Source organism: Rhineura floridana, chromosome 6 (genome assembly GCF_030035675.1).
Source record: "Rhineura floridana isolate rRhiFlo1 chromosome 6, rRhiFlo1.hap2, whole genome shotgun sequence".
Taxonomy (NCBI): Eukaryota; Metazoa; Chordata; class Lepidosauria; order Squamata; family Rhineuridae; genus Rhineura; species Rhineura floridana.
The window spans coordinates 121,263,433-121,289,144 of NC_084485.1; the positions used below are offsets into that span (position 1 = coordinate 121,263,433).

General features: G+C 41.2%; 1 protein-coding gene across 12 annotated transcripts in view; it reads right to left on the reverse strand.

Annotated features, from left to right (window-relative positions):
* Positions 1-25,712, reverse strand: part of HFM1 (helicase for meiosis 1) — a 164,248-nt gene that overhangs the window by 29,672 nt on the left and 108,864 nt on the right. For 9 of the 12 annotated variants that reach the window (XM_061633640.1, XM_061633646.1, XM_061633649.1 and 6 more), the window contains 13 exons: positions 23,422-23,469; positions 22,726-22,806; positions 21,829-21,920; positions 15,853-15,959; positions 14,887-14,934; positions 14,553-14,650; positions 14,326-14,457; positions 13,573-13,658; positions 12,679-12,762; positions 10,625-10,782; positions 10,439-10,542; positions 6,464-6,622; positions 4,661-4,756 (listed from right to left, as the gene is read on the reverse strand). In XM_061633640.1, coding sequence (XP_061489624.1) covers positions 4,661-4,756; positions 6,464-6,622; positions 10,439-10,542; positions 10,625-10,782; positions 12,679-12,762; positions 13,573-13,658; positions 14,326-14,457; positions 14,553-14,650; positions 14,887-14,934; positions 15,853-15,959; positions 21,829-21,920; positions 22,726-22,806; positions 23,422-23,469 — 1,293 coding nt within the window. Of the gene's footprint in view, positions 1-4,660; positions 4,757-6,463; positions 6,623-10,438; positions 10,543-10,624; positions 10,783-12,678; positions 12,763-13,572; positions 13,659-14,325; positions 14,458-14,552; positions 14,651-14,886; positions 14,935-15,139; positions 15,211-15,852; positions 15,960-21,828; positions 21,921-22,725; positions 22,807-23,421; positions 23,470-25,712 lie in introns of all 12 variants that reach the window. The other 3 variants (XM_061633647.1, XM_061633645.1, XM_061633648.1) reach the window with 3 other exon arrangements.

Sequence of the window (25,712 nt, forward strand, 5' to 3'; positions counted from 1 at the left end):
TGGCATGGAGGTACCTCTGCGCCCCTGGTACTGACCTCTGCCTGGGAAACGCCTGTTCCAGACTCCCCTGGAGGAACGGAAATCAAAGTTTCGGAAATCGCGGCCTCGTCCCCCGGGCCGCATTCCTCGAAAGGGCTGGGTCATGCGGTATGAGGTGAAACATCTGAAAGGCCTGCGATCGACATTCCTGACCGTGGCCAAGACAGGCTTTCGAGCATCCTTGGGGTCAACAAGCACAGCCTTTAGGGCTTCCTCACCGAAGAGTAATGAGCCGGAATAAGGTGCCCTTGATAAATTAACTCTGGATGTAGAGTCCGCTTGCCAGTGACAAAGCCACAGGGTCCGTCGAGCGACTACCTGAGCTGCCATAGCTCGTGCTCCCAGCTGATTTGCGTCCAAGGTAGCGTCAGCCACAAAAGCTGCTGTCTTGCGCAATTTCATCAGGGACCTCCTGAGTGAAGCAGGATCGGGATTGGGATCATCTAAGAGGTCATCCAACCACATCATCGCTGCCCTGGAAAAGATGGAAGCTGATGCAGAGGCTCGCATGGAGAAAGCGGTGGCCTCATGATCCTTGCGTAAGGCAAAGTCCAGCCTCCGCTCAGTGGCGTCCTTTAAATGTGAGTCTCCTTCCCTCGGCAGAAGGGACCTAGAGACTAGACTGGAGATCAGCTCGTCTATGCCAGGGACGGCCAGTCTGCTTGTAAAGTCCGGAGCCAACGAGTAAAGCTTGTCCGCCAGAGCGTTAAAACGGCGTGATTGTAACGGATGAGACCATTCGTCCTTGGCCAGTTTAGCAATAGGATCTGGCACAGGAAGGTAGTGCTCTGCTGGCGTAGGGGATTTCAGGACCCTGGCCCCCTTGATAGCAGGAGTGGCAGCTGCAGGTTGTGTAAATTGGAGACCAAGGGTGTTCAATACTCTGCGAGCAAGGGGCTGATAATCTGAGGCATCAAACAAGCGATAAGAGGAATCCTCCTCATGCTCCGAATGATCACTCCATTCGTCTCCTTCGGCTTGTACAGCAAAATGTGACTCCTCCCCACAAGAAACATCATCCACAAACCTGCCCCTGACAATGTCAAAAGGATTTGGAGAGCAGGAGGGATCTGCCTCATTGCGTACATAGTGGTCCACACTGCGCTGAGGAATGGCGGGGACTTGTGACGGTGACTGTGTGTGAGTAAAGAATGACAGCATGTCTTGTAGTTGTGATATGAACTCATGAGACAGTTGCAGCCCCGATGAAGTAGAAGGTTGCACTTGTAGAGGCGAGGTTATGGACAGCTCAGCAGTCTGTGAAGATGAATAAGCCATAGGTGGTAACATGGGGGGAGGGTGGCTGGCTGCTGGTTGGTCAGGGAAACCAGCAAAATCCTCCTCCTCGGAGGAAGCAGTGAGAGAGTGAAATAGGTTCGTTAACTGTTCCTGGCCCGCCCCCTCGGGTACCGGAACAGAGACATAGCGTGGCCGCTTGGTTGCGCTGTGGCTGGATAGACGTTTAGTTTTGGCAACCGCCTTGATGTGCTTATGCTTGAGCACCTTGGATTATTTCGGCTTAGTTGCCTGAGTTGTAATTGGCTGTTCCGCCATCATATATTTTCTAGGGGTTTCAGTACACGGCCACGGATGGGGCAGAATGTACAGACCTGAACAGGCTCAGTACACGGCCACGGATGGGGCAGAATGCACCGGCTCAGATGGCTAAGTACACGGCCACGGATGGGGCAGAATGTACTATTTCAACAGCGATGGTACACGGCCACGGATGGGGCAGAATGTACGATGTCAACAGATTTGGTGCACGGCCACGGATGGGGCAGAATGTACAGTTCAAACAGCTTGCACAGTATCAACAGCCTTAGTACACGGCCACGAATGGGGCAGAATGTACAGTCCAAACAGCCTTGGTACACGGCCACGAATGGGGCAGAATGTACAGTCCAATCAGCCTTGGTACACGGTGGAAGAGGCAGAATGTACAGATCAAACAGCTTTTGCACAGTATCAGCAGCCTTAATACATGGAGCCTTGATGAGACAGTCACAGATGAAAACTAAACAGGTTCAAATAGTTGCAAGAGGCAGCAGCAGTAGTAGACGTAGTAGAGGAACCTATGGAGGTCTATAGGATCCTATCTGCAGCACACAAACAAAGGTTAGATCGCGCTGTGGGAGCTAACTTGAAGCCTCTGGCGTTGCTATCCACAACCCTGGTAAGCTAAACCCCCTTTTCAGTAGTGAATAGGTTTAAACAGAAAGAGTTGGAAAAAGGGGGACGAACAAAATGGCGTCCGCAAAAAGAGTGGGAAAAAATGTTAATCAAAATGGCGGAGGGAGGGGAAGGAGCAATGGCGGACACTGAGGAGCACCAGCGAGCTGAATGGGCAGAACGGAAAAAAGAAATGCGAGGGAAACTGCCTCAAATACGCTCTACAACCGCGGGGCTGAGAGATGCAATCGCGGCTTTGAAAGCCAGGTGGGAGAGACTCCGCGAAGGAGGTAGGGCGGTCAGCCAAAATCCCCGTAGTAGTGGGTAGTGGCAGGAAAACTGGGAAAAAACCGCAGCCGCAAACTCTTAGACACCGTCGCGGCGAAGATTTTAAAGTCGCGGGACGAGTCGGGAGAGGCAGAGTAGCCCAACTGCTAAGAGCCGCTAATAGGGAATGAAGAGGAGCCGCAGCCGCAGGCTCCTGGAGGGGGAGTTATGAAGGGACCGCCTCGTAGAAAACAGCCGTGGTAGTAAACGAGAAGGCGGCAATCCAACAAACAAAGGGGACTGAAGAAAAGGGAAGCCGCAGCAGCGGGCTCCTGGGGCAGGCGGCAAGCCGCAATGGCACGAGAAAAGCGGCAGAGTAGACCAGGAAGCTGCAGCCGCAAGCTCCTGGTATAAGACAGCGTCCGCCGCCTGAGAAAGAGGGAACCACAGCCATGGTCTCTCTAAGGCGCTGTTAGGCCAAGCACTGGGGAAAAAACACGGGCCAGGGAGAACCCCCAAAGTAATTCCCCAGGAATAATAAGACAAAACAGGTTGAGACAAGACAGAGGGAAGGAAATAAAGTGGAATACACACACAAAACCTCCACACCCTGTCACACAAACACACAAAAACTTATCTAAACGCTAGCTATATATCCAACTTGCACGGACGAAGGCAAGAATGAACTGGAGAGTGGGAGGGGCCTAGCGCCCCTAGTCTTGACTTCAAAAAACATTCTTCCTTCGGACAATAGGTGGAGCTATAACCCGCTTGATGGCAGTCCTCCTATGGAAAATGGTGGGTATGACAGATTCGCGCTTCCCAAAAAAATGTTTTGTTGAACAATCTCAAAACCCTTCACAGAAGAGCTCGTTGACTTGGACTAAATCTATACTGTCCATTTATGGGATAAGCATAGAGTCTTCCCCCTCTCATTGGTCGAGGCGGGCAAAACAGATTCTAAAGGAAAGAATTTACTTATATGCAAAAAGATGGGACCTACAAGCCTCCACCCAGTCCTCCTTTTCTTGTTGGTACTCCATCTTCAAAACTACTTTTGTTATGGAGCAATATTTCATTAATCTAAATGCACCACTGCTGAGAAGAGCCTTTACGGCTCTGCGTTTTCAATCAATGCCTACAGCAGTGCTTGAAGGGAGATACGCCAAAATTCCAACTTAACTTTGCCTGTGCATCTGTAAATCTGGCGCGGTGGAGGATATCGTACATTATCTCCTGAATTGTCCCCTGTATAAAGAGCCGAGAGCCAAATTCCTTTCCCCTATTATTTGTTCTTTGTCAAGTAGGCCTCTTTTGGAACAAATTAGTGTTCTATTAGCTGGTAGAGATATGTTCCTAACCAGGCAAGTGGCAAACTTTGCCCTTGCCGCAGGTAAAATCAGGTCCAAGTATCAAAAGCAAGTCATACCTTAGGCCCTCCAGTAATTCTGCTGTGAATCTGAGTCTGGAACGACTATTTTAGCTGTAGATTAATCACCGATTCTGGTTTTTAGGATTACCATGGCTATACAGCCTTTGGTTTTAATGGTTTAATAATTTGTTGTATTGTAATTTTTGTATGTAATTGTGAGTTTGCATTCTATTGTGGTGGCCAATGGCCATGAGCAATAAAGCTATTCTACATCTTCTACATTCCTGGGGTAATAAGGTACAGAGAGGAATAAGGACTCTCCAGAGCTCCCCAAAGACATCACAGTTATATATTTTGTATTTTTAAAAGTTAAATGTATATACTTTGTAAAAATATTATTCATTTTATAAAATCAATTTAATTTGCATATGATGACATATTCCTTGTTATAAATCTTATTATTTTGCAGTAACATTCATTCTGTAACTACTTATGGTACAATCCTTCTTTTGCCATCCTTCTCTATACTGCTCCACATGTGAGATTCCCTCCAGCAGATCCATTGTCTAAAATTCAGAGCTTGGAAAAGTTACTTTTTTGAACTACAACTCCCATCAGCCCAATCCAGTAGCCATGCTGGCTGGAGCTGATGGGAGTTGTAGTTCAAAAAAGTAACTTTTCCAAGCTCTGGTCTAAATTCATAAAAGAGTGCAGATGTGTGCAAAACTATGCACATTTCGATGCTCAAAGAGGACTGCATCATTCTCACCTTCACAGGTAAAGATACCAACAAAAATGGATGAAACTCACAGCAATCATGTCCACAGATTTCTTTATTTTTGCAGTGATGGTTGCATTTTCTATTCCCGTGCTTTACGTTGAAGATCTCTTGGCTACATGTGCCTCCTAAAGAAATATATACATATTTTAAAATATTGATTGTATTGATGTTCATTAGGTGACATGGAGGTGTGGAAGAAACGACCTTTGCTGATTTTTCCTGCTCTTTCCCAATAAATTGAGAACTCACATGCTACATTATCCATGTGATATCTGCAGATATAATTTGCAAACTTGAAAATGTAAAACTGTTTTCATGCATTTATCATAGACAAATGCCTGTTACCCTGTCAGTCAATTCCCTAAGATGGGAGGCAATTTAAGAGGTAGTAAACCTGTTGTACGTTTGCTATCACTTAAAGAGAATTGTGAATCTAAGCTTAGTCTCTGTCCCTACATGAATTGAAAATTTAATGTCATGGAAAGAAAGAAGAGCAATAAAAGCAGCAACACATGAATATTTTGTTTCTTCCAATTAGTCAGTGCCAATGAATATCCTACTGAGGTGAATGTGGCTTTCACTGGAAATGCTGTTTGTTCCTAATCCCAATTGTTTGTAAATAAATACCATTTAAATCAACAGGACATACTTCCAAACAAACATATATAGAAGTAGGGTGCCGTCAAGTATTTTATTTTAACTCTTTTATTTATTTATCCATTTGTATCCCACCTCTCAAAAAAAGTTTGGGTAGGCTCATAATAATTAAAATCTTAAGAATGTAACACACAATTTAAAATGTCATTTAGGAGCAACAAACAAAACAACAAAAATCCAGCAGTGGAACTTCATCTAAAGGCAATTATAAATAAAAAGAAACCTGCCCCAGACATATCTCATAATGCCTGCTTAAAAGGTGGTCTTGGCATTTTTTTCTGAAACACATTGATGCTTTTTTTCTGCCAATTCATCCCAGAGCCTGCAAGCAACAACCAAAAATGGTCTGCACCCTCCCTATAGTTGTTCTAGTATCCTGCAAGAAAAAAACTTGCAAGCAGGGCATCAGCCACTGAGGATAGAGGAATTCATGCAAGAATAGGTGCTGTCTGAGATTATGCGGCATTTTCATTTGCTTGCAGTCAACATTTTAGAGCCAATTCACACATTATGTAAGATTACACCAGGATTTGCTAACAAGTATATTGTGCGCACCCCAATCTCTGGGCCGTAAGAGACTTCCAGGTGTTCCAGCACTTACCCAGGGTTCGGTTTCCTTGTAATGAAGGTGACTGAAGACTGTGATGTCTTTGTGATATACGGTTTTATTTACACATATATAAAACCTGAGCATAAGACGAAAGGGGCTTACAGCATTAACACCCCAACAGATCTTGCTTCCCCATTAGGCTTCCAAGGAGGTATCCCAAAGCCATGGCTTTGGATTTAGCACAGAGTACAAGCCTGTGTCTTTCCAGCTCCCAGCTCCACATATGACTGAAACACACAAATACTACCTCTTCACCCTAGGATCAGGGGGCAGGATCCAGCCAGGTAAGGGGAGAGAGCTACCCTTGTTCCTATGGCAACACATCTACTCTTTACCAAGTCTTCAGACATGTGAATCAGGTCCATCAACTTAACTAAGAAATTGGCTTGACCAGTTCAGCAGGTCCTTTTTTACTACAAACTTCACCCCTATAGATACAAAATTATGGGCTTGGAGGGTACCCACAGACATCACCCAAACCAGCCTCCCAATCCTATAACACTATACACAACTGTAGCCAACCCTGGCTCTCAAATCCAATATTCAATACAAAACTATTGCTTACCTTTATTGATTCCTGCTGCCGATGACCCTTCTGAGGAAGTCTGATAACTATCAAATGAACATCCACTTTCTAATTTTCCATGTATGCTCATCATTTGATTTCCAGACATCTTTGGTCCAAGGTAAAAGGCTTTATATTTTTGTTGGATATCTAGACCAACTTTTGCAAAAAATACAAAGTTTTACCAATATTTATACATTTGTACAATTATTTCCTTAATAAACTGAGAGTAATATTAAAATGTCAACAGAATGTTATGGTGCAAGTACAAAGAACAGCTATATCAGGCAGCTGCCTTTCCGAATCTCAGGCTGTAAACATTTTGGTCAATGACTGTGCCAAGGTATTGATAGTCCTTGACAAATTCAATATTCTCATTCTCAACTTTAAAGTTACATAACTCTTCTGTTGTCATTACAGTAGGGCCCCACGCATATGGCAGGTTACATTCCAGGCCTCTGCCGAAAAGCAAGAACCGCCGGAAAGTGGGGCCCTACTGTACAGGAATACCCCACTATACGGACCTTCACTTTAAGGACAGTCGCAAGTACGGACATACTTACTGTAGCACCATTCCCATTTACGTACGCTCGCTTCGCAAGAACGGACACTTAACCTTTGGTTGTGGCCTGTTCTTTTGGTGTGTGGGGGGGTGGAAAGAGACGCGATCACTCGACCGCAAATCAGCTTGGAGGCGCAATCGTGATCAGCTGAGAGGCATGGTGGCGCAGCAGCAGAGGCGCCGCAGCACAGCAGCAGAGGCTTTAGCGCGGGGCTTTGAGGCTTTGCATGAAGGAGAGGTGGCACAGTGGCGGCGCAAGTGAAAAAAGGTATTGCTTCACTTTAAGTACATTTCCAGTTTACATACTCGCTCTGGACTCATTGCATACGTTAATGTGGGGTATTCCTGTATTCCAGCTCCCACTCTCCAGCTGACAGCGATCAGCTGTAGCACGAGAGCTCCCCGTGCTCCAGCTGGCAGCGATCAGCTATAGTGCGCAAGCTCCCCGCACTCCAGCTGATCAGCAGTATTAGCGGAACACCGAAAAGCAGGGCCCTACTGTACTTTAGTCTTCTTAACATTCAGCTGTAGTCCTGCTTTTGTGCTTTCCTCTTTAACTTTCAACAGCAATCGTTTCAAATCATTACTGGTTTCTGCTAGTAGTATGGTATCATCTGCATATCTTAAATTATTGATATTTCTCCTTCCAATTTTCACACCTCCTTCATCTTGGTCCAATCCCGCTTTCCGTATATGTTCTGCATATAGATTAAACAAATAGGGTGATAAAATACACCCCTGTCTCACACCCTTTCCGACTGGGAACCAATCAGTTTCCCCATATTCTGTCCTTACAGTAGCCTCTTGTCCAGAGTATAGGTTGCACATCAGGACAATCGGATGCTGTGGCACCCCCATTTCTTTTAAAGCATTCCGTAGTTTTTCATGATCTACACAGTCAAAGGTTTTGCTGTAATCTATAAAGCACAGGGTAATTTTCTTCTGAAATTCCTTGGTCTTTTCCATTATCCAATGTATGTTTGCAATATGATCTCTGGTGCCTCTTCCGTTTCTAAATCCAGCTTGGACATCTGGCATTTCTTGCTCCATAGATGGTTAGAGCTTTTGTTGTAGAATATTGAGCATTACATTACTTGCATGGGATATTAAGGCAATAGTTCAATAATTACTGCATTCCCTGGGATCCCCTTTCTTTGCAATTGGGATACATATTGAACGCTTCTAGTCTGTGGGCCATTGTTTAGTTCTCCATATTTCTTGACAGATTTTACTCAAAATTTGGACAGATTCAGTCTCAGTAGCTTGTAGCAACTCCATTGGTATGCCATCTGTTTCTCGTGATTTTCTTCCAAGTATTTTAAGAGCAGCTTTCACTTCACATTCTAAGATTTCTGGTTCTTCATCATACGGTTCCTCCATGACTGAATCTGTCATCCTGGCATCTCTTTTATAGAGTTCTTTAGTGTACTGCTTCCATCTTCCTTTTATTTCATCTTGGTCAGTCTGTGTGTTCTCCTGTTGATTATTCAGCACTTCTGCTCTTGGTTTAAATTTCCCTTTCATTTCTCTAAACTTTTGGAATACGGCTCTTCTTCCCTTTTTGTTGTCCTCTTCTATTTCTATACAATAACTATTGTAATAGTTCTCTTTGTCCCTATGTACTAGTCGCTGTATCGTTGCATTTAGGGTTCTGCCCGTGTTTCTATCTCCTTTTGCTTTCCTTCATTTTAAGAGTTTCTTCAGTCATCCATTGAGGTCTTTCTCTCTTTTTAAGTAGAGGTATTGTCTTTTTGCATTCTTCCCTGATAATGTCTCTGACTTCACTCCATAGTTCTTCTAGTTCTCTATCAACTAAGTTTAAAGCCTCAAATCTGTTCCTTATTTGATCTTTATATTCTTCTAGGATGTTATTTAAATTGTATTTTGGCATTATGATTGCTTTGTGGTTCTTCTTTAGCTTTACTCTGATTTTCAATATTACCAGTTCATGATCTGTACCGCAGTCTGCTTCTGGTCTTGTTTTCGCAGAAAGTATGGAGCTTCTTCATCTTCTGCTACCAATTATATACAGGCATACCCCGCTTAAAGTAGCTTCACTTAAAGTAGCCTCGCTATAAAGTACATGCTCCATACTCCACCATACCCCGCTTAAAGGAAGTGCGCTTTGCAATAACGGACACTTTATTGGCACGACGTCGCTGCCATCTAGTGGTGATTGCGTGCAGTACAAGTGAAGATAATTGCTTCACTTTAAGTACATTTTCACTTAAAGTACACTCTCCAGTCCCATTGCGTACGTTAAAGCGGGGTATGCCTGTAATCAATTTGATTCCTATATTGACCATTTGGAGAGGTCCACGTGTACAGTCATCTTTTCGGTTGCTCAAAAAATGTGTTTGCAAAAAACAAATTATTGGCTTCACAGAATTCAATGTCTTTCTCCTGCTTCATTTCTGTCTCCTAAGCCCCATTTCCCCACAATTCCTAGTTCTTCTCTGTTCCCTACTTTTGCATTCCAGTCCCTCATGATTATCAGCACATCTTGTTTTCGAGTGTGATCGATTTCTTCCTGTACTTCTGCTAAAATCTCACCAATTCCTCTTCTTCTGCATTTGCCATTGCAGCATAGACTTGGATGATGGTTATGTTAATAGGTTTAATCTCATTGATATCACTTGCTCAGACCTTGCATTGTAGCTCCTAATTGCTTTTGGTACATCACTTTTCACTATTAAAGCAACCCCGTTTCTTCTTAATTTCTGATTTCCTGCAGAAAATATTTTGTAGTTGCCTGATTGAAAATGTCCCATTACCGTGCATTTTAATTCACTCACACCAAGTATTGTAATGTTGATACGTTTCATTTCTTGCTTGACAATTCTAACTTTCCCTGGTTCATGCTTCTCACAGTCCATGTTCCTATTGTGTGCGTCGTACAACTCCGGACTCTCCTTTCACATCTGTGTGCATCAGCCTCTGGGCTTCTTTTTGGCTTTGACCCAGCTGCATCATTAGTCACAGCACTGCTCGTACTTGTCCTTTGTTCTTCCCCAGTAGCTTGGTGAGTGCCTTCTGACCTGGGGGGTCTCATCTTCCAGCACTATCTTGTGTTGCATTTTGGATACTCTGTTCATAGGGTTTTCGTGGTAAGAGATATTCAGAGGTGGTTTACCATTGCCTTCCTCTGAATTTGGATGCATCTTTGTCTGGTGTTTCAGCTTTGACCATTCCGCCTTGGGTGCCCCTGCTAGGAGTCTAGCCTCTTGGTCTAGATTCCTGATGGCATTTCTCTCAGCTTCTTCAACACTCTCAAACGCCCTCACCATGTTAAGGTGTGCATCCTAAAGGGGGTTTCTTAAGTTAAGTTTGCATTATAGTATAAAACTAGAATGCAGTTTTACTGCAGAATGAACAAAATTGCTTTAAGTCTTACATCACATAAATTAACTTACCATATTCAGAACTGATTAGATTTATACTAAGCTCTTCAGACTTAACGGCTCTTCTCACTTCAATCTTTTTAGTCCAATTTTGAATTTTCAGCAAAGCAGAATCCCTGCAAAGTATCAATATACTGATATTAAATATATACAAACTGGCAATTTTTTAAAGTTTCAAAATGATTTGAGTATACTCACATAATCTTTTGCTTAAAAACCACCTGATTATCATTATCTCCTATTATTAAGGTTACATAGTGAAAATCCGGGGCAGTTCTCTTTCTCTGCAGCTGTTCAAAGTTCATTAGTACGACCGTCACTAGAATTTCAGCTATTGCTTCACTGTACTTTGCCAGCTTGAAAAAGATATTGTATATTTAAAAAATAAAGCTAGTTTTTCACATATGTAGTAATACAAACACCCTCACTTTGCATATATTGGCTACATTCTAAGGTAATGCTAAGCTATGGTTTAATGTTATATGCATTCACCTTGGGGTCAGAAGCTCCCCCTTCCCCTCTCCTCCAGCTTGGCCACAAGGAGATTGCAGCCTTTCACTTCTGCTTTCAAATAACCAAGATTTGTTGTTCTATGCAAACCCTTTAGTCTTTATGTTTGGGTAAAACACCAACTTCAGTCTGTCCCTGATTCTGAACTGTTTCCCTAAACCATAACTGCATCAAATGAGTTTGCACACAACACGCCATGGTTAATTCAAAACAGAAGTTAAAGCTTTCAGTCTACTCCTCATAGCCACACTGAAGAGGAGAGGAGAGAGCTCATGAGCTCAAAGTTCATTCACATAACACTAAATTATGTTTCAATGTTACATCCAAAAGCAGCTATTCAAAACACTATTCAGGGTGGTGGGATGCTTCTCACTAAGGAGAACTGAGCTAAAATTGCATTTCTGTGATGAGCTTGCTGGGCAGCTAGACTGCATCATACCTCCTGTTTTTCACAGGATATATTAGAAGCAACTGGATTACTTCATGGGTTGCATACAATTAAGCCCTACTCAGAGTAGACCCGTTGAAATTAACGAACCTGTTAATAATTTCTATTAACTTCAAAGGTCCTATGCTGAGTAGAACTAACATTGAATACCACCCTATATCTGCTCCTAGATGAAGTCACTTGTTACAGTTCTATTCCTAGCTAAGAGAACCAGTGTGGTGTAGTGGTTAAGGTGCTGGACTACAACCTGGGAGACCAGGGTTCGAATCCCCACACAGCCATGAAGCTCACTGGGTGACCTTGGGTCAGTCACTGCGTCTCAGCCTCAGAGGAAGGCAATGGTAAACCCCCTCTGAATACTGCTTACCGTTATATGAGTAGATGGTTGCAAGTGCAAGCCCCACCCCTAATGCCTTGCATGTGCAGGGCTACTACATGTGTTTGACTGAACATGCTTAGAAACCTCTGCTCAATCAGGAATCTTGAAGTAGGGTTCCTGATTGCCCAAGCTTCTAAGTGCATGCAGTTGAATACAAAGCAGCCCCCTTTAGACCTTCACACTCAACAACATGCAAAGGTTGGAGAGGAACCAATATGCAGGGATATTGGAGCCAGGGCTTGTGTCTGCACCCTTGTTGCTACACATACTTTTAACCCTCAAACACTCTGCCAAATCCTAAAAGAGGGTGTTGCCACTGTCAATTTATTTTCTGTGAGAGAAAATGGAAGTCCTACCCAGAAACAGAACTACCCCAGTCAGTCACTCCAAATAGCTAGATACTGTGCCAAATCCAAAGTTGGTCTGCTATCTAATCTTTTGTATTTTAAAATTTGTATATTTGTTTTTATTGTTTTTAATTGCTGTAAACCGCCCAGAGAGCTTCGGCTATGGGGCGGTATATATATGTAATAAATAAATAAATAAATCTTCCTGTACTTTTCTTTGTATGCATATACTGCAAACATGAAGAGAACTGCACAAGAAGAAACAGGAACAAATGAGAGACTGCAAGGGGCAAGATCAATGGTGCAGACAAAACTTTACACAAGTCACTGTGTCCCAGGCTTACTTTCCCATTTTATAATTAGAAGCTTCTATGAAATCACTGTAAGCCTAGGGATCCTTAGATTGAGGACCTTCTTTGAAATTGTTCAATGCACTACACATGTCATGAGAGTACTTAACCAATCTGTATGAAACTTAGGAACAGAGTTCTCCTAGAACTTTAATCTCCATACAACTGTTCGGGGGGTGAAAGGCAGAACAAAAGTGGAACTGGACCGAAGTATTTACCTGTTCTACAGTAAGTTCATACTTTGGAAGGTGTGCTACTGATTCTTTAATTTGATTTCCAAAAGGAGGATGCCTATTCAAAATCTGGAAATTTAATTTCAGATAGAGTTCATATTAATTTGAAATATTCATTAATTTGCAACATCCTAACACAAAATAGCATCTACTTGTAGTATAGGCTGGTCTATTGGGGTGAATGGGGCACTGCCTCACCAACCTCATTCTGTCCTTAGCCAGCCCCCATTGGCCTGCCTTCTTATTTGCAACCAGCCCAGGGAAATGGCCTTCACTATCAGCTTCCTTCTCCTTAGTCTCAGTGCTGCCCTTGTAGAACTCAGCAGGGAGGATGGTTCTGGGTCCAATAACTGTTGGGCTTCCTGTCTTCCGCCCCACCAGTCCTAATGCACAACAGCCACAGCTATCTATTTGAGAGAGATTGCCCCTCTATATTATCATTGCTAACGATTTCCCCTAAATCCATCAAAATGGCAAAAGCATAATTTTGGGATAGTTTAATTAATCTGTTGGCTGACAGTCCTAATTTTATGAATTATCCTAGTACACATTCCACTTTCTCACTAACCACCAATAACAGCAAACTACAGAGCCTCTGTACGTGCCTACATCCCCCCCAGCACATACTTATTTTTTATTCAGGTGATCCTATTTGGTGCCATGTATAACAACGGTACAATGGAAGTCAGAAAATAAATAACAATAAAAACCTACCTTACTCATTCTGCTCAATTTCATGTTCCAAGCCAGCTTCCCACATCCAACCACCTACTTACCCTCCTTTCTAATTCTATGGTGTCATTATTGCTTTCCCCTTCTGCCAATTAAATGCTGTAGATCAGTACTTTTAACAAAACGCACAGATTAGAAAACAAATACCAATTCAAGTTCCCTTGCATTTATATCTTCTATTTTTTTAAAGGATGTCAGACCTGCATTCATCATTGCATTTGACAGTGTCATACCTGTTGAAAATTGAACAGTGTTAATTGGGTTTTATTTTTTAAATAGCATTTTCTAATAAATTATAATTATGTTCATTAACAGTAAACAAATGACAAAGTCTGGTTTCCGGCCATGTCAGAAAAAAGCTAACACACAAAGTTTGTTGACACAGAGAGATATCAAGAAAAAAACACTTTGTATCCAGGCTGGTTTGACTTTATTAAATAAATAAACGAGGGGGCAAAGGCCCTAAATACACAGCAAGGTATGCAAGTTTATGGAATTCTTTATAGCAAAGAGAATGGACATCAAAGATCAGTGACCAATATCTTGGGAACTCTGTGCTGCATACTATGGAACTTGTGAAAACAGACAGAATAATCAGAGTAACAACACTGACTTTTGTTTTGTTTATTTTTATTTATCTTTGTAGTGATTCTGGGGATTTCTTTAACGTGTTTGTTATTTATGACCTGTAGCCTTGTCTTTTACAAAATCGTACCAGCACATATAAAATACAAAACCCAAAACAATATAAAACTACAGTCCTGTAACTATGGTATAAAAACACTCAGACCCCAAATCTCAATATGTTGCAGAAATTCCCCACAGAGTCCTTTGGGTTCTGTAGCAAATATTAGGGGGGGGGAAAGAATCTTATACATTCTTGTTGACTCTGGTACCTACCAATTTTTTCCAGTTGTTTGGATACATATAGTGAGTTTTCCCAAAGCCTACATCTGAAGCACTTTGCTAAAATTAAAGAGTTTAATAATGCAAGGAAGTTGTTTTGACGTGAGGCCAGAAATTCAGACAACCCTACACAGGAAAACAAACATACAAGTGAAAAAAACAGCTTGCAGTGCAGACTATTATTAAATAATCCAAAAGTAAAAAATTAAATTTTACCATACATTTTGTAACTCTTATGCCACTTCTGAAAATCTTCCCTATATCTTGTGCCAATGTGAAATCTTGCATGGGAATACATCCTAGCTGTGCCTGAATAAGACTGAAAAATACAGTGAATTCTTCAAAATATCAAAACCATCAGAACATAAACATTTAAGCCAGGAGTACTACTGAGAAAAAGTTCAGAATAAAATCTAGAGAATATAGAATGTCAAGAAAAGATCCTACAAGAATTAATTTGCCTGAAACTTTATCATTGTCTTAAATGGCAGCAAACAACAGTTTTATTACTGTTTGATTACTATTTAAAAAAATAAAACAGCATAAGATGCTTACCAATTCACTTTCATTTCTCTTGTTTTTATCTTTCCTTCCATTGGATGCCTGTATATGAAACACACCATATGGCTTTCATTCATTTAGATTGGAACCTTATACACATCAAAATACTCCAATGGAAAACAAAGAGACATGGCTTCAAATGTGGCACACTGTCTATAGTAGGATGTAGTAAATATCAGCAAAGTACATATGTAGACTGTCCCATGCAATTATATATATACATGTCTATTTTAGTTAGTGTTCCTACATCAGGCCTGAAGAATTTGAGATCCACCAAGCCAAATGCAGCCCAATAATGCTTCTGGTATTGCTGTTTGCCTGGAACAGAAAAAGATAATGAAGTTATCAAGCATCTCTATGGACTGTATTTGACTTATTAGGTCACAAGCTGTAACTTGTAGAAGCCTGTCTCAAGTACATGCAAGGAAGTACTGTTAAAATCAAAAGAAGCTAGATCCAACTGATACCCAAGACATAAGAACCTACACATGGGCAGAAAACTCCATTAGATACAGCAGCTGTTGGTTCTGACCAGTGCTACTTCAATCTGCCAGAGAACCCCAGTCCAGTTCCTTCTCTCTGTCATCCTTCTCACACTCCAGCATACCTGGGGATTCTTCTTGCACCACCAGAGAAAAACAAGGAATTACAACATTTCAGTAACTTCTTTGTTCAGTAATTTCTATCATATTCCAAAATGAATTTCTGCACTGTTGCAGAATAAGTGAGGGGTAGCAGAAAGAGGGCTGAAATAGGGCTCTCCAGCTGCTTGCAATACCTGTTAGAACAAGTAGTTGCTACAACCAACCAAAATTTTGACCACATGGAGACTTATATCTCCTCTGTGAACTGGAATTAGCATTAAATAGGACAGAAATTATAAGCACATGTAATTGTTCAAGAAAGCAACAATGGTCTATAATTAGAATGATAATTTATTTTGGATATTTCACCTTGTACCTTATGCTTATTCTGTTCTTGTCTTTATTCAAAGTATTCAATATTTTTTTCTCATTTGTTCTTAACTTGATGTCTGAAAATTCATTGCAGCTGGATATCAATGTGACCTGCAATAGTTTCTTTCATTAATTTTAAATTCTCCTATCTTGGCCTTTTCTAATTATCTTAGTACTGTTTTAAGCACTTATTTTAGAACTATCTATTCATTTGGATGTATCTACAAAGAAACAATATTCAGAGTTCTCTGTGATTTCAGTTGTGAAAGGGCCTGAAAATAGCAGTGTTATTTATGCTACTTCATTGGTGAGTGTGTAATAAATGTGACAAATTATAGATATCAAAGGTTCAGATAAAATAGTTTTGATCCATACTCTAAAATATTACACTATTTATCCAGAACTGGAAATTTCATATTGGGTACATAAGGTAGGCAACATGGTAGCTTTGCAAAACTACCTGACGTCTGAACAAGAAATTATGTACTAAGAAAGTCACATTTGGGGATGATTCATACGTAATGCTAAACCGTGGTTGGACACTACAGAAATGAGTCCTATGTTCATGCATGTCCTCCTTTGTGTTTGGTTTTATTAGTTACTTCCTGGATTGCCGGTTCAGTTGAACCAGCAAAGCATGGTTTGAGTTTGCCCTGAAAATCAGGATAAAACTTGGTTTACAATGCTCATTTGCACAATTAAATGCAAATAATAATAATAATAATGAGCAAGCCCTAACTTGTTCATGTAACATCGAAGCTGGATAGGAATTACATGGGAACTGGCCATTTACATTTCTAGCATTTACAGACCACAAGGAATGATCAATGGCTAGACCAGAACCATATCAGTGTATACAAATGCTGCAAGAATCAATGAAAAAATGTATGAGAAATAACCAGAAGGATGAAAAGAATGGCACCCATGCAGAACTAGTCCATTATTGTTGTTTATTTTAAGGAGTTTGGATGGGAAATGCTGTGGTATCTGGATAACGAAGTTTGACAAAAGTTATACAAGAACTTTGTATAAAATATTATAATATGGTAATATCAAGGGCTTTATTATTTATTTATTAGGTTTTTTAAAACTGTCCATCATAGCGTCCCAGAGTGGGTTACAACAATATAATATACAATTATGAAACAGATAAAACTGTTACAATTATAAAACAAGAAAATAATTCCAAATGGAACAGAACAGGGTTGAATCCAGGCTTGGTCACACTTAGAGCAGACCCATTGAAATAACTGGAATTTCAGTCAGTCATTACTAACTTAAGTATATATTGAAGATGACATTACACATAATGGCTGTGATCCAAAGGTGTCCTTCTGCTAGTTAAAAGTTTCTTCTGAGGGTCATTTCTAACCTAGTGGAAGAGCACTGCATGATAGTATACTCTCAGGGGTTATTCTGTTTGCACAATCTCTTTCCCAAGGTCTTTGTATAATCCACTAGTAAATCCTGATACAATGTGGCACCACACAGCAAGAAGTATTCCACTAGTTGTGCAAGAGCTAATGCAGGGTGTGGGGAACCTTCGGCCTACCAGATGTCTCTGAACTACAACTTCCATCAGCCCCAGCAAGTATGATAGTTGTAGTTCAGCAATATCTGGAGGGCAAAGGTTCCCCACTCCTGAGTTAATGGAACAGCACCAATATATTTTCTCTTTCTGCTCATGATTCTTTAGACCCAAGCCAAAGTAACCAACACTATATGTTACTCATAAAAAGATAACAGTGCCTTGCAAAAGTAATCAGACCCCTGACCAATGCTCTCATATTACTGAATTACAAGTGATACATTGTAATTTCGTTCTGTATATTTTATTTTGAAACACTGAAACTCAAAATCAATTATTATAAGGTGACATTGGTTTTATGTTGGGAAATGTTTGTAAGAACATAAAAAACAAACATGTTGCTTGCATAAGTATTCAACCTCTATGCTGTGGAAGCTCCCAATTTACACAGATGAAAGAAATTGCCCTACTGAAGACAGATTTACCTTACCATTGGCCTCCACCTGTGAACCATTAAAGTTGCTGTCACACTGTCAGGATAAAAAACCCACTGTTAAAGGATCACTGGTCAAGCTGTGGATCTGAAGGAAAATGAAGACCAAAGAGCATTCTATAGAAGTGAGAGATAATGTAATACAAATGCATAGATGAGGAAAAGGGTACAAAATAATATCCAAGTGTTTGAATATCCCAGTGAGCACAGTTGGATCCATAATCAGGAAGTCGAAGCTGCATCACACCACCCTGGCACTGCCAAGAAAAGGCCGTCCCTCAAAACTCAGCACTCGAACAAGGAGACTTGTGAGAGAAGCCACAGAGAGGCCAGCAATCACTTTGAAGAAGCTACAGAGTTCAGTGGATGGGAATGGAGTAATGATACACCACTCAGCCATATCAAGAGCTCTGTATAACACTGGCCTGTATGGGAGTGTGGCAAGAAAGAAGCCATTACTCAAAAAGTACCATCTGAAAGCATGTCTGGAGTTTGCCAGAAAGCATGAGAGTGCCCTAGCTGCAATGTGGGAAAAGGTTTTGTGGTCAGATGAGACCAAGATAGAGCTTTTTTGGCCAAAACTCAAAGCACTATGTGTGGCACAAACCTAACACTGCCCATGCCTCAAGACACACCATCCCTACAGTGAAGTATGGTGGTGGCAACATCATGCTGTGGAGATGCTTCTCATCAGCAGAGACTGGATATCTTGTTAAAACTGAAGGAAGAATGAATGGAGCAAAATACAGGAAAATACCTACAAGAGAACCTGCTTTCAGTCCACTAAAAAATTGAAGCTTGGGAGGAAATTCACTTTTCAGCAAGACAATGACCCCAAGCACACAGCCAAAGCAACACTGGAGTGGCTCAAGAACAAAAAGGTGAATGTCCTCAGTAGGCCAGTTAAAGTCCTGATCTCAATCCCATTGAGAATCTGTGGCGTTCTTTGAAAATAGCAGTACACAAGCAACATCCAACCAACCTGAACAACCTGGAGTGAATCTGCCAAGAAGAATGGGCCAAACTCCCTCCGACACTGTGTGCAAAGCTGGTACATACCAGAAGAAGGTAGGCAGACATACCAGAAGAAGGTAGGTAGCCAAGAAGAGGTGGTAGATGAGGCCTTTCTCAAACAAATCTCTGAAATCTCAAGGAGGCAAGAAGTAGTAGTGATGGGGGACTTCAACTACCCGGATATCTGCTGGGAGACAAACTGCGAAGCACAAAGCCTCCAACAAATTCCTGATGGGCCTTGCTGATAATTTCCTCTTTCAAAAAGTAGAAGAAGGAACAAGGGGATCGGCAATCCTGGACCTGATCTTAACTAACAGGGATGAATTGGTCACGGGAATTAAAGCGGTCAGTACCTTGGGGGAAAGTGACCACGTAATGCTGGAATTCGTGATTCTGGGGAAAGCCAAAGAAGAATATAGTCAAATATGGACCTTGGATTTCAGGAAAGACGATTTTAGCAAGCTCAGGGAAAGGATGGGTAGGATCCCGTGGCTAGATAGAAAAAAGGAGCCCAAGAAGCGTGGGAGTTCATGAAGAACATATTACAAAAAGCGCAATCGCAAACAATTCCAAAGAGGAAGAAAAACGGAAGACATCGGAAAAAGCCAATGTGGCTACACGGAAGACTGCTGGAGGAGGTAAAAGTAAAAAAGAGCATGCATAAAGAATGGAAGGAAGGACGCATCACCAAGGAAGAGTACCGACGAGCGGCTCGGGCTTGCAGGAATAGCGTAAGAAAAGCTAAAACCCAAAATGAGCTGAGGCTGGCGAGGGAAGCGAGGAACAACAAAAAGGGGTTTTTCAGATATGTTTGAAGCAAGAGAAAGAACAAGGAAACGGTGGGACTGCTGCTCAATGAGGATGGCAAAATGTTGACAGATAACAAGGAAAAGGCAGAACTGCTCAACGCCTATTCTGCCTCCGTTTTCTCCCAAAAAGGGAACAGTGTGCAACCTTGCATCGGTAGCAATCCCAGTAAGGGGTCGGGATTGCAGTTCAAAATTGATAAGGAGATAGTCAGGAAATACCTAGTTAACCTAAATGAGTTCAAATCTCCAGGGCCTGATGAACTGCATCCCAGAGTATTGAAGGAACTTGCGGATGTACTCTCAGAACCTCTTGCCATCATCTTTGAGAAATCCTGGAGAACTGGAGAGGTGCCGGAGGATTGGAGACGGGCAAACGTCATCCCGCTCTTTAAAAAGGGTAAAAAAGAAGATCCGGGGAATTACAGGCCGGTCAGTCTGACTTCAATACCGGGAAAGATATTAGAACAGATAATAAAAGAGTCCATTGGCAACTATCTAGATGACAATGCTGTGATTAGTAGGAGCCAGCATGGGTTTGTCAAGAAAAAATCCTGTCAAACTAATCTCATCTCTTTTTTTGATCGGGTCACTAGCTTAGTAGATGGTGGAAATGCTGTAGATGTCATCTATCTAGATTTCAGCAAAGCGTTTGACAAAGTCACCCACGACCTTTTGATTAGCAAACTAGTCAAATGCGGACTAGATGGAAATACCGTCAGGTGGATTCACAACTGGTTGGAAAACCGTACTCAAAGAGTGGTCGTCGGTGGCTCTGCTTCGGACTGGAAGGAGGTCTCGAGTGGAGTGCCACAGGGTTCTGTCCTGGGGCCGATACTCTTCAACATTTTTATCAATGACTTAGATGATGGGGTGGAGGGAAGCCTTATGAAGTTTGCGGATGATACGAAACTGGGAGGGATAGCTAACACAATGGAAGACAGGAATAAAATCCAAAGGGACCTGGATAGACTAGAAAATTGGGCTGAAATTAATAAAATGAAATTCAATAAAGACAAATACAAGATTCTGCATTTAGGCCACAAAAACAAAATGCATGGGTACAGGATGGGAAATACCCGGCTTAGCAGTAGTGCGTGTGAGAAGGACCTTGGAATTGTAGTGGATCGCAAGTTGAACATGACCCAGCAGTGTGATGCTGCGGCAAAAAAGGCAAACGCGGTTTTGGGCTGCATAAACAGAGCTATAGTTTCCAGGTCGAGGGAAGTAATAGTCCCACTATATTCTGCATTAGTCAGGCCTCATCTGGAATACTGCGTTCAGTTCTGGGCGCCTCATTTTAAGAAAGATATAGACAAGTTGGAGCGGGTTCAGAAGAGGGCAACGAGGATGATAGCCGGTATGGAGAACAAGTCTTATGAGGAAAGGTTGAAGGAACTTGGGATGTTCAGTCTGGTGAAGAGAAGGCTGAGGGGTGATATGATTGCACTCTTTAAGTACCTGACGGGCTGTCACATAGAGGAGGGTACAGATTTGTTCTCTGCTGCCCCAGAGGGTAGGACTAGGTCTAATGGTTTTAAGTTGCAGGAGCGTAAATTCAGATTGGACATTAGAAGGAACTTCTTGACAGTAAGGGCAGTTCGGCAATGGAACCGACTGCCTAGGGAGGTGGTGGGATCCCCTTCGCTGGATGTCTTCAAGCAGAGGCTGGACAGCTATCTGCGGGAGATGCTCTAGCTGTGGATTTCCTGCTGTGAGCAGGGGGTTGGACTCGATGGCCTACAAGGCCCCTTCCAACTCTATGATTCTATGATTCTACCCCAAAAGACTTAAAGCTGTTATTACAGCAAAAGGTGGCTCTACCATATATTAATGAGTGGAGGTTGAATGCTTATGCAACCCACGTTTCAGTTTTTTATGTTTCTTACAAACATTTCCCAACATAAAACCAATGTCACCTTACAATAATTGATTTTGAGTTTCAGTGTTCCAAAATAAAATATACAGAACAAAATTACAATGTACTATTTGTAATTCAGTAATATCAGAGCATTGGTCAGGGGCCTGATTACTTTTACAAGGTACTGTATATATCTAAAATTAAAAGGACCTGAATTTTCAATTCTGTTGAAAGTTGTAGATATTTCATTTCATATTTCATTTGAATAATGAACCTACCAGTTCATATAAAGTCTCCGTTCCATGAATCATGAAACATTTTTTCATGGTATCAAATGCAATATAATACCAAGCCATTAGTCGTCCAGTTTCTGTAGAAAAAAATATACATAAAGCAGTTAGTACTTTAGGTGTAGCATTCCATCCACTTTTTCCCTGCATATTATAACCCTTAGCACACTTCCTAGTTTTTAATTACTCACTTTTACAGAGTGGAGACAACACATCATTAAGCAGATTTAACAACAATACTATGGCTTGCTCCATTAACTGGAACTCCAATAACAGAATTTCAATTAATTTTAAAGGGAGTAGTTATGTTCTTATTTACAGCTATGAAATTATACATGTTCATAGGAGCTTTCCATGGCCACAAATTAGCATGAAGTAGCAGAGAACACTTCTCCAACACTATACTTCGGGTGATGTAGACAGCTCCATCTGATCTGGCTGTGCCTTTCTTCAAAACAAATATGGGCACAATGTGGCTTTCAGGAACCATATGTTCTCTCTTTGTTGCCCAGTGGCTGATTCTGTGGCTAAATTCCATAATCTTCAGAAGAGCTATGAGCTCCAGTGGGGCCAGTTAATAATGTATAAGTTTTATACTCTAGCCTTTGGCCATGTCTTTACTGGCACTGGTTCTTAATATCTCTTGCATCTGATTTGAACACTGAAGTCATTTTCTATTTCCCGTAGTTCATGCTTGCAATATAGATGTACTAGCAAGACGCTGCTCTTATCATGGAAATCACAATGGGCTACAGGAAATGAATCTGTAAGATATCTATGGCCCCAACCATTATAGTGATAGTCCCCTATTGAGAAAACATTCTAAACCTTTGAAAAATTAAGCTTCTAACATTTGTAAAATGTAGGTTATGCAGTAAGTATTACCTGTTGGCTTAAAACAAAGTTTATCATCCATCTTGATCAAATCAAATGAGGATAAATCATTCAAATTCTTCAAACATAATTCTGTTTAAGTTGAAATAATAATTATATAGTACATACAGAAAAAATACATTTTGTAGGTACCTAAGGTCACTTTCTAGCTAAGATTAAGCACTTTTAGGTGTCATTGGAAATGTTAAACTCTCCTACTGAAATCAACAAGTATTTGCTAGACTGCATTCACAACAACTAGCATATTTTAAGCAATTTCAGCAATTCGAAGTCAATTAAGGCCTAGCTTACACCTTTATTAACATGGTAAAGTCTTCACATGGTGACCTATTGCCTATTGCATTCATTTTAAAAATGACTATGCTTCCATCTTCTGTGATACACTGCTGTGAAGAAAGCGGTAGATCTGAAATGAAATCTAGGCTGATGTATCAGTCAAGTGGAAATATGGTTTTTAGTGTATTTTCAGAAGAAGAAATAACTACTATGCAGGGGAGAAGCAGTTATCATGACATTTAACAACTTATTGGAATATTACCTACGCTTTGGACAAAATGTATACAGTACTATACTTATAAAGGCATCAGGTATAAGGAAGAAAGAGTGTACAGGTTTAATACAGTGGACAGGAACATATGTAAAATGCATGGATCTCTGTCTTTTCAAGTACAGTGAAAAGCATCTAACCTTGCAGTTTTGCTTCAATTCCACTTCTGTCTAATCCAGCTGGAAAACCTTCATCAAAAGAAACATTTACATGTGGTTATGGATTTGATTTGTAGCAGAACAACCCTCAGGTCTTTCACTGCACAAAATATGCAAACTCTTAAATAAAAATCGTTATCTAAGTTCAACAGATTTGTATAATGAGCATATATGGAGAGCTATCTGCCATGAATGAATGTTTATTTCGGTGCATGACCAGCAAGTAAAATAAACACATACAAAAAACATAAAACACACGTTTCCAAATCCATAAAATACATATTAAAATGGTAAGAACAGGGATTAAAGTGATTAGACCAAGCTCTTTCTGCAGGCTATGGCCGCAACACAGAATCTAGATACCATATCAGTAATGAATGGGTCATGAGCCTCAAGTAGAGCGTGGAAGGAATTTTCTTCTAATATTCTAGCTCTTTTAAGAAGACACGGGGCAATGAACAAAGTACGTAAATCAGAGTAAAGGGCACAGTCCAATAATACATGTTCAACGGTTTCCACCGCACCAGAGTTACAAATACAAAATCGCTCTGAATAAGGCACTCTCTTGTACCGCCCTTCCAATAAGGCTGAGGGGAGTACATTACATCTTGCTAGAGTAAATGCCTTTCTATACTTAGGGATACACAGATTAGATAAATAGCCCACCGAAATAGGTACATTTACATTGACCCAAGTATTAGGGAAAGCTGCCAAATGAGCCAGATTATTTTGAAGTTCAATATCCCTAATACGTTGTGAAATAAGGTCTTTAGCCTTGAAGTACCCAAGATGTAATACTGCTGCCTGAGAAAAACCAAGTGACTGGAGTTTGGAGATCACCGCAAGTTTCCATTTAGATTGGTAAGTATCAATGAGAGTTAGCGGAGCAAGTCCCACGGGAGACAAAGTTAATTTTAGCCACAAATTCAACCTCTGGACCCAAGCCCTAGACTCAATCAGCAGGGTGTCTACTTCCCGGCGGAGAGCAACGTTTGGAACACAGCTTGGAAGACCTAAAATGGTCCTGATAAATTTAGATTGGACACATTCCAGAGGGGCATAATTACCCTGGGAACATAGCTGGGTGCCATAAAGAAGTTGGGACACCACTCTAGCGTTGAACACCATCATAGCTGAGGGAATATGTTGGCCCCCATTACAAAAGAAGAATGCCAATAGCACCCTAACACTTTTCTGAGCAGTTTTGACAACATTGCTCAAGTGGGGTTTCCAAGAGCCCGAGGAGTGGAAAATAATTCCCAAGTATCTAAACAGGGAAACCTGTTCAATAGGGTGATCATTTAATAGCCAGAGATGTAGCCTAAAACAACATTAAACATAAACACACAGAGATACAGATGGTAGAATAACTCTTTATCCATAGGATAGCAGTGGTGGTCTCTCCGCTGGTAAGGGAGGCGGGAGGGAGGCAGAGGCCACTGCTCGGATCTTTGCACGTCAAACCAAGTGCAACCCACACACACATTCAACCTGAAAGCATCATCTCTCTCACTCAATCACCTCCTAGACCCTGCCCTGCCACCAACTAAGGCACACCCACCCAAGCAAACGTTTTCCCCTGGGATGCAGAAAAGTTAAAATACTGCAAATGCAGCAAAGTAGCCAGGGAGGCCAGCAGAGGTAGCTTCATGCAAACACAATATTCACAGACACACGTTGTCTCTCACTTTCATAGTTCTTTATCTCCATTTCACTGCTGCCTGCTTCATCCACATTCTTGCCCTCCTTTCTCCCTCCACTCCATTCTTCTCCACCACTGTCCATTTTTTAAACAATTGTTTTCTCCACTGCACACCCATCTCACTCTCCACCTCCTCCCTCGTTGCCTCCTAAATACCCACAGAGCACAAGGGAAGAGAGATGCTGTACAGAAGCTCAGTTTGAGGTACATGATTTTCATCCATGAATCAGATGAGCAGAAGACTTCCTCTGTTCTCCCCCTCCCCAGGAACGCCCAAAAGTAATGCTGGAAACATTACAATTACTTCTCAAAAGGGCTCCTGCTGGGAGGAAGGGCTGGATATAAATCTTTATTTGATAAATAAATAAATAAAAGTATAAAATTACTCCTCATTCTAATACAATCAAACTAATTCCTCAAAAAAATAATAAATTATAAGTAATTTGTTTTTTGTAACTAATTCCTTCCAAGCTCTGTTTTACCCAAGTACTGTTCTCTATAAATTACCATGTGAAGATGGTGGGCTACATTTGTTATCTGTGGAAGATACAAATTTAACAAACTTATATCA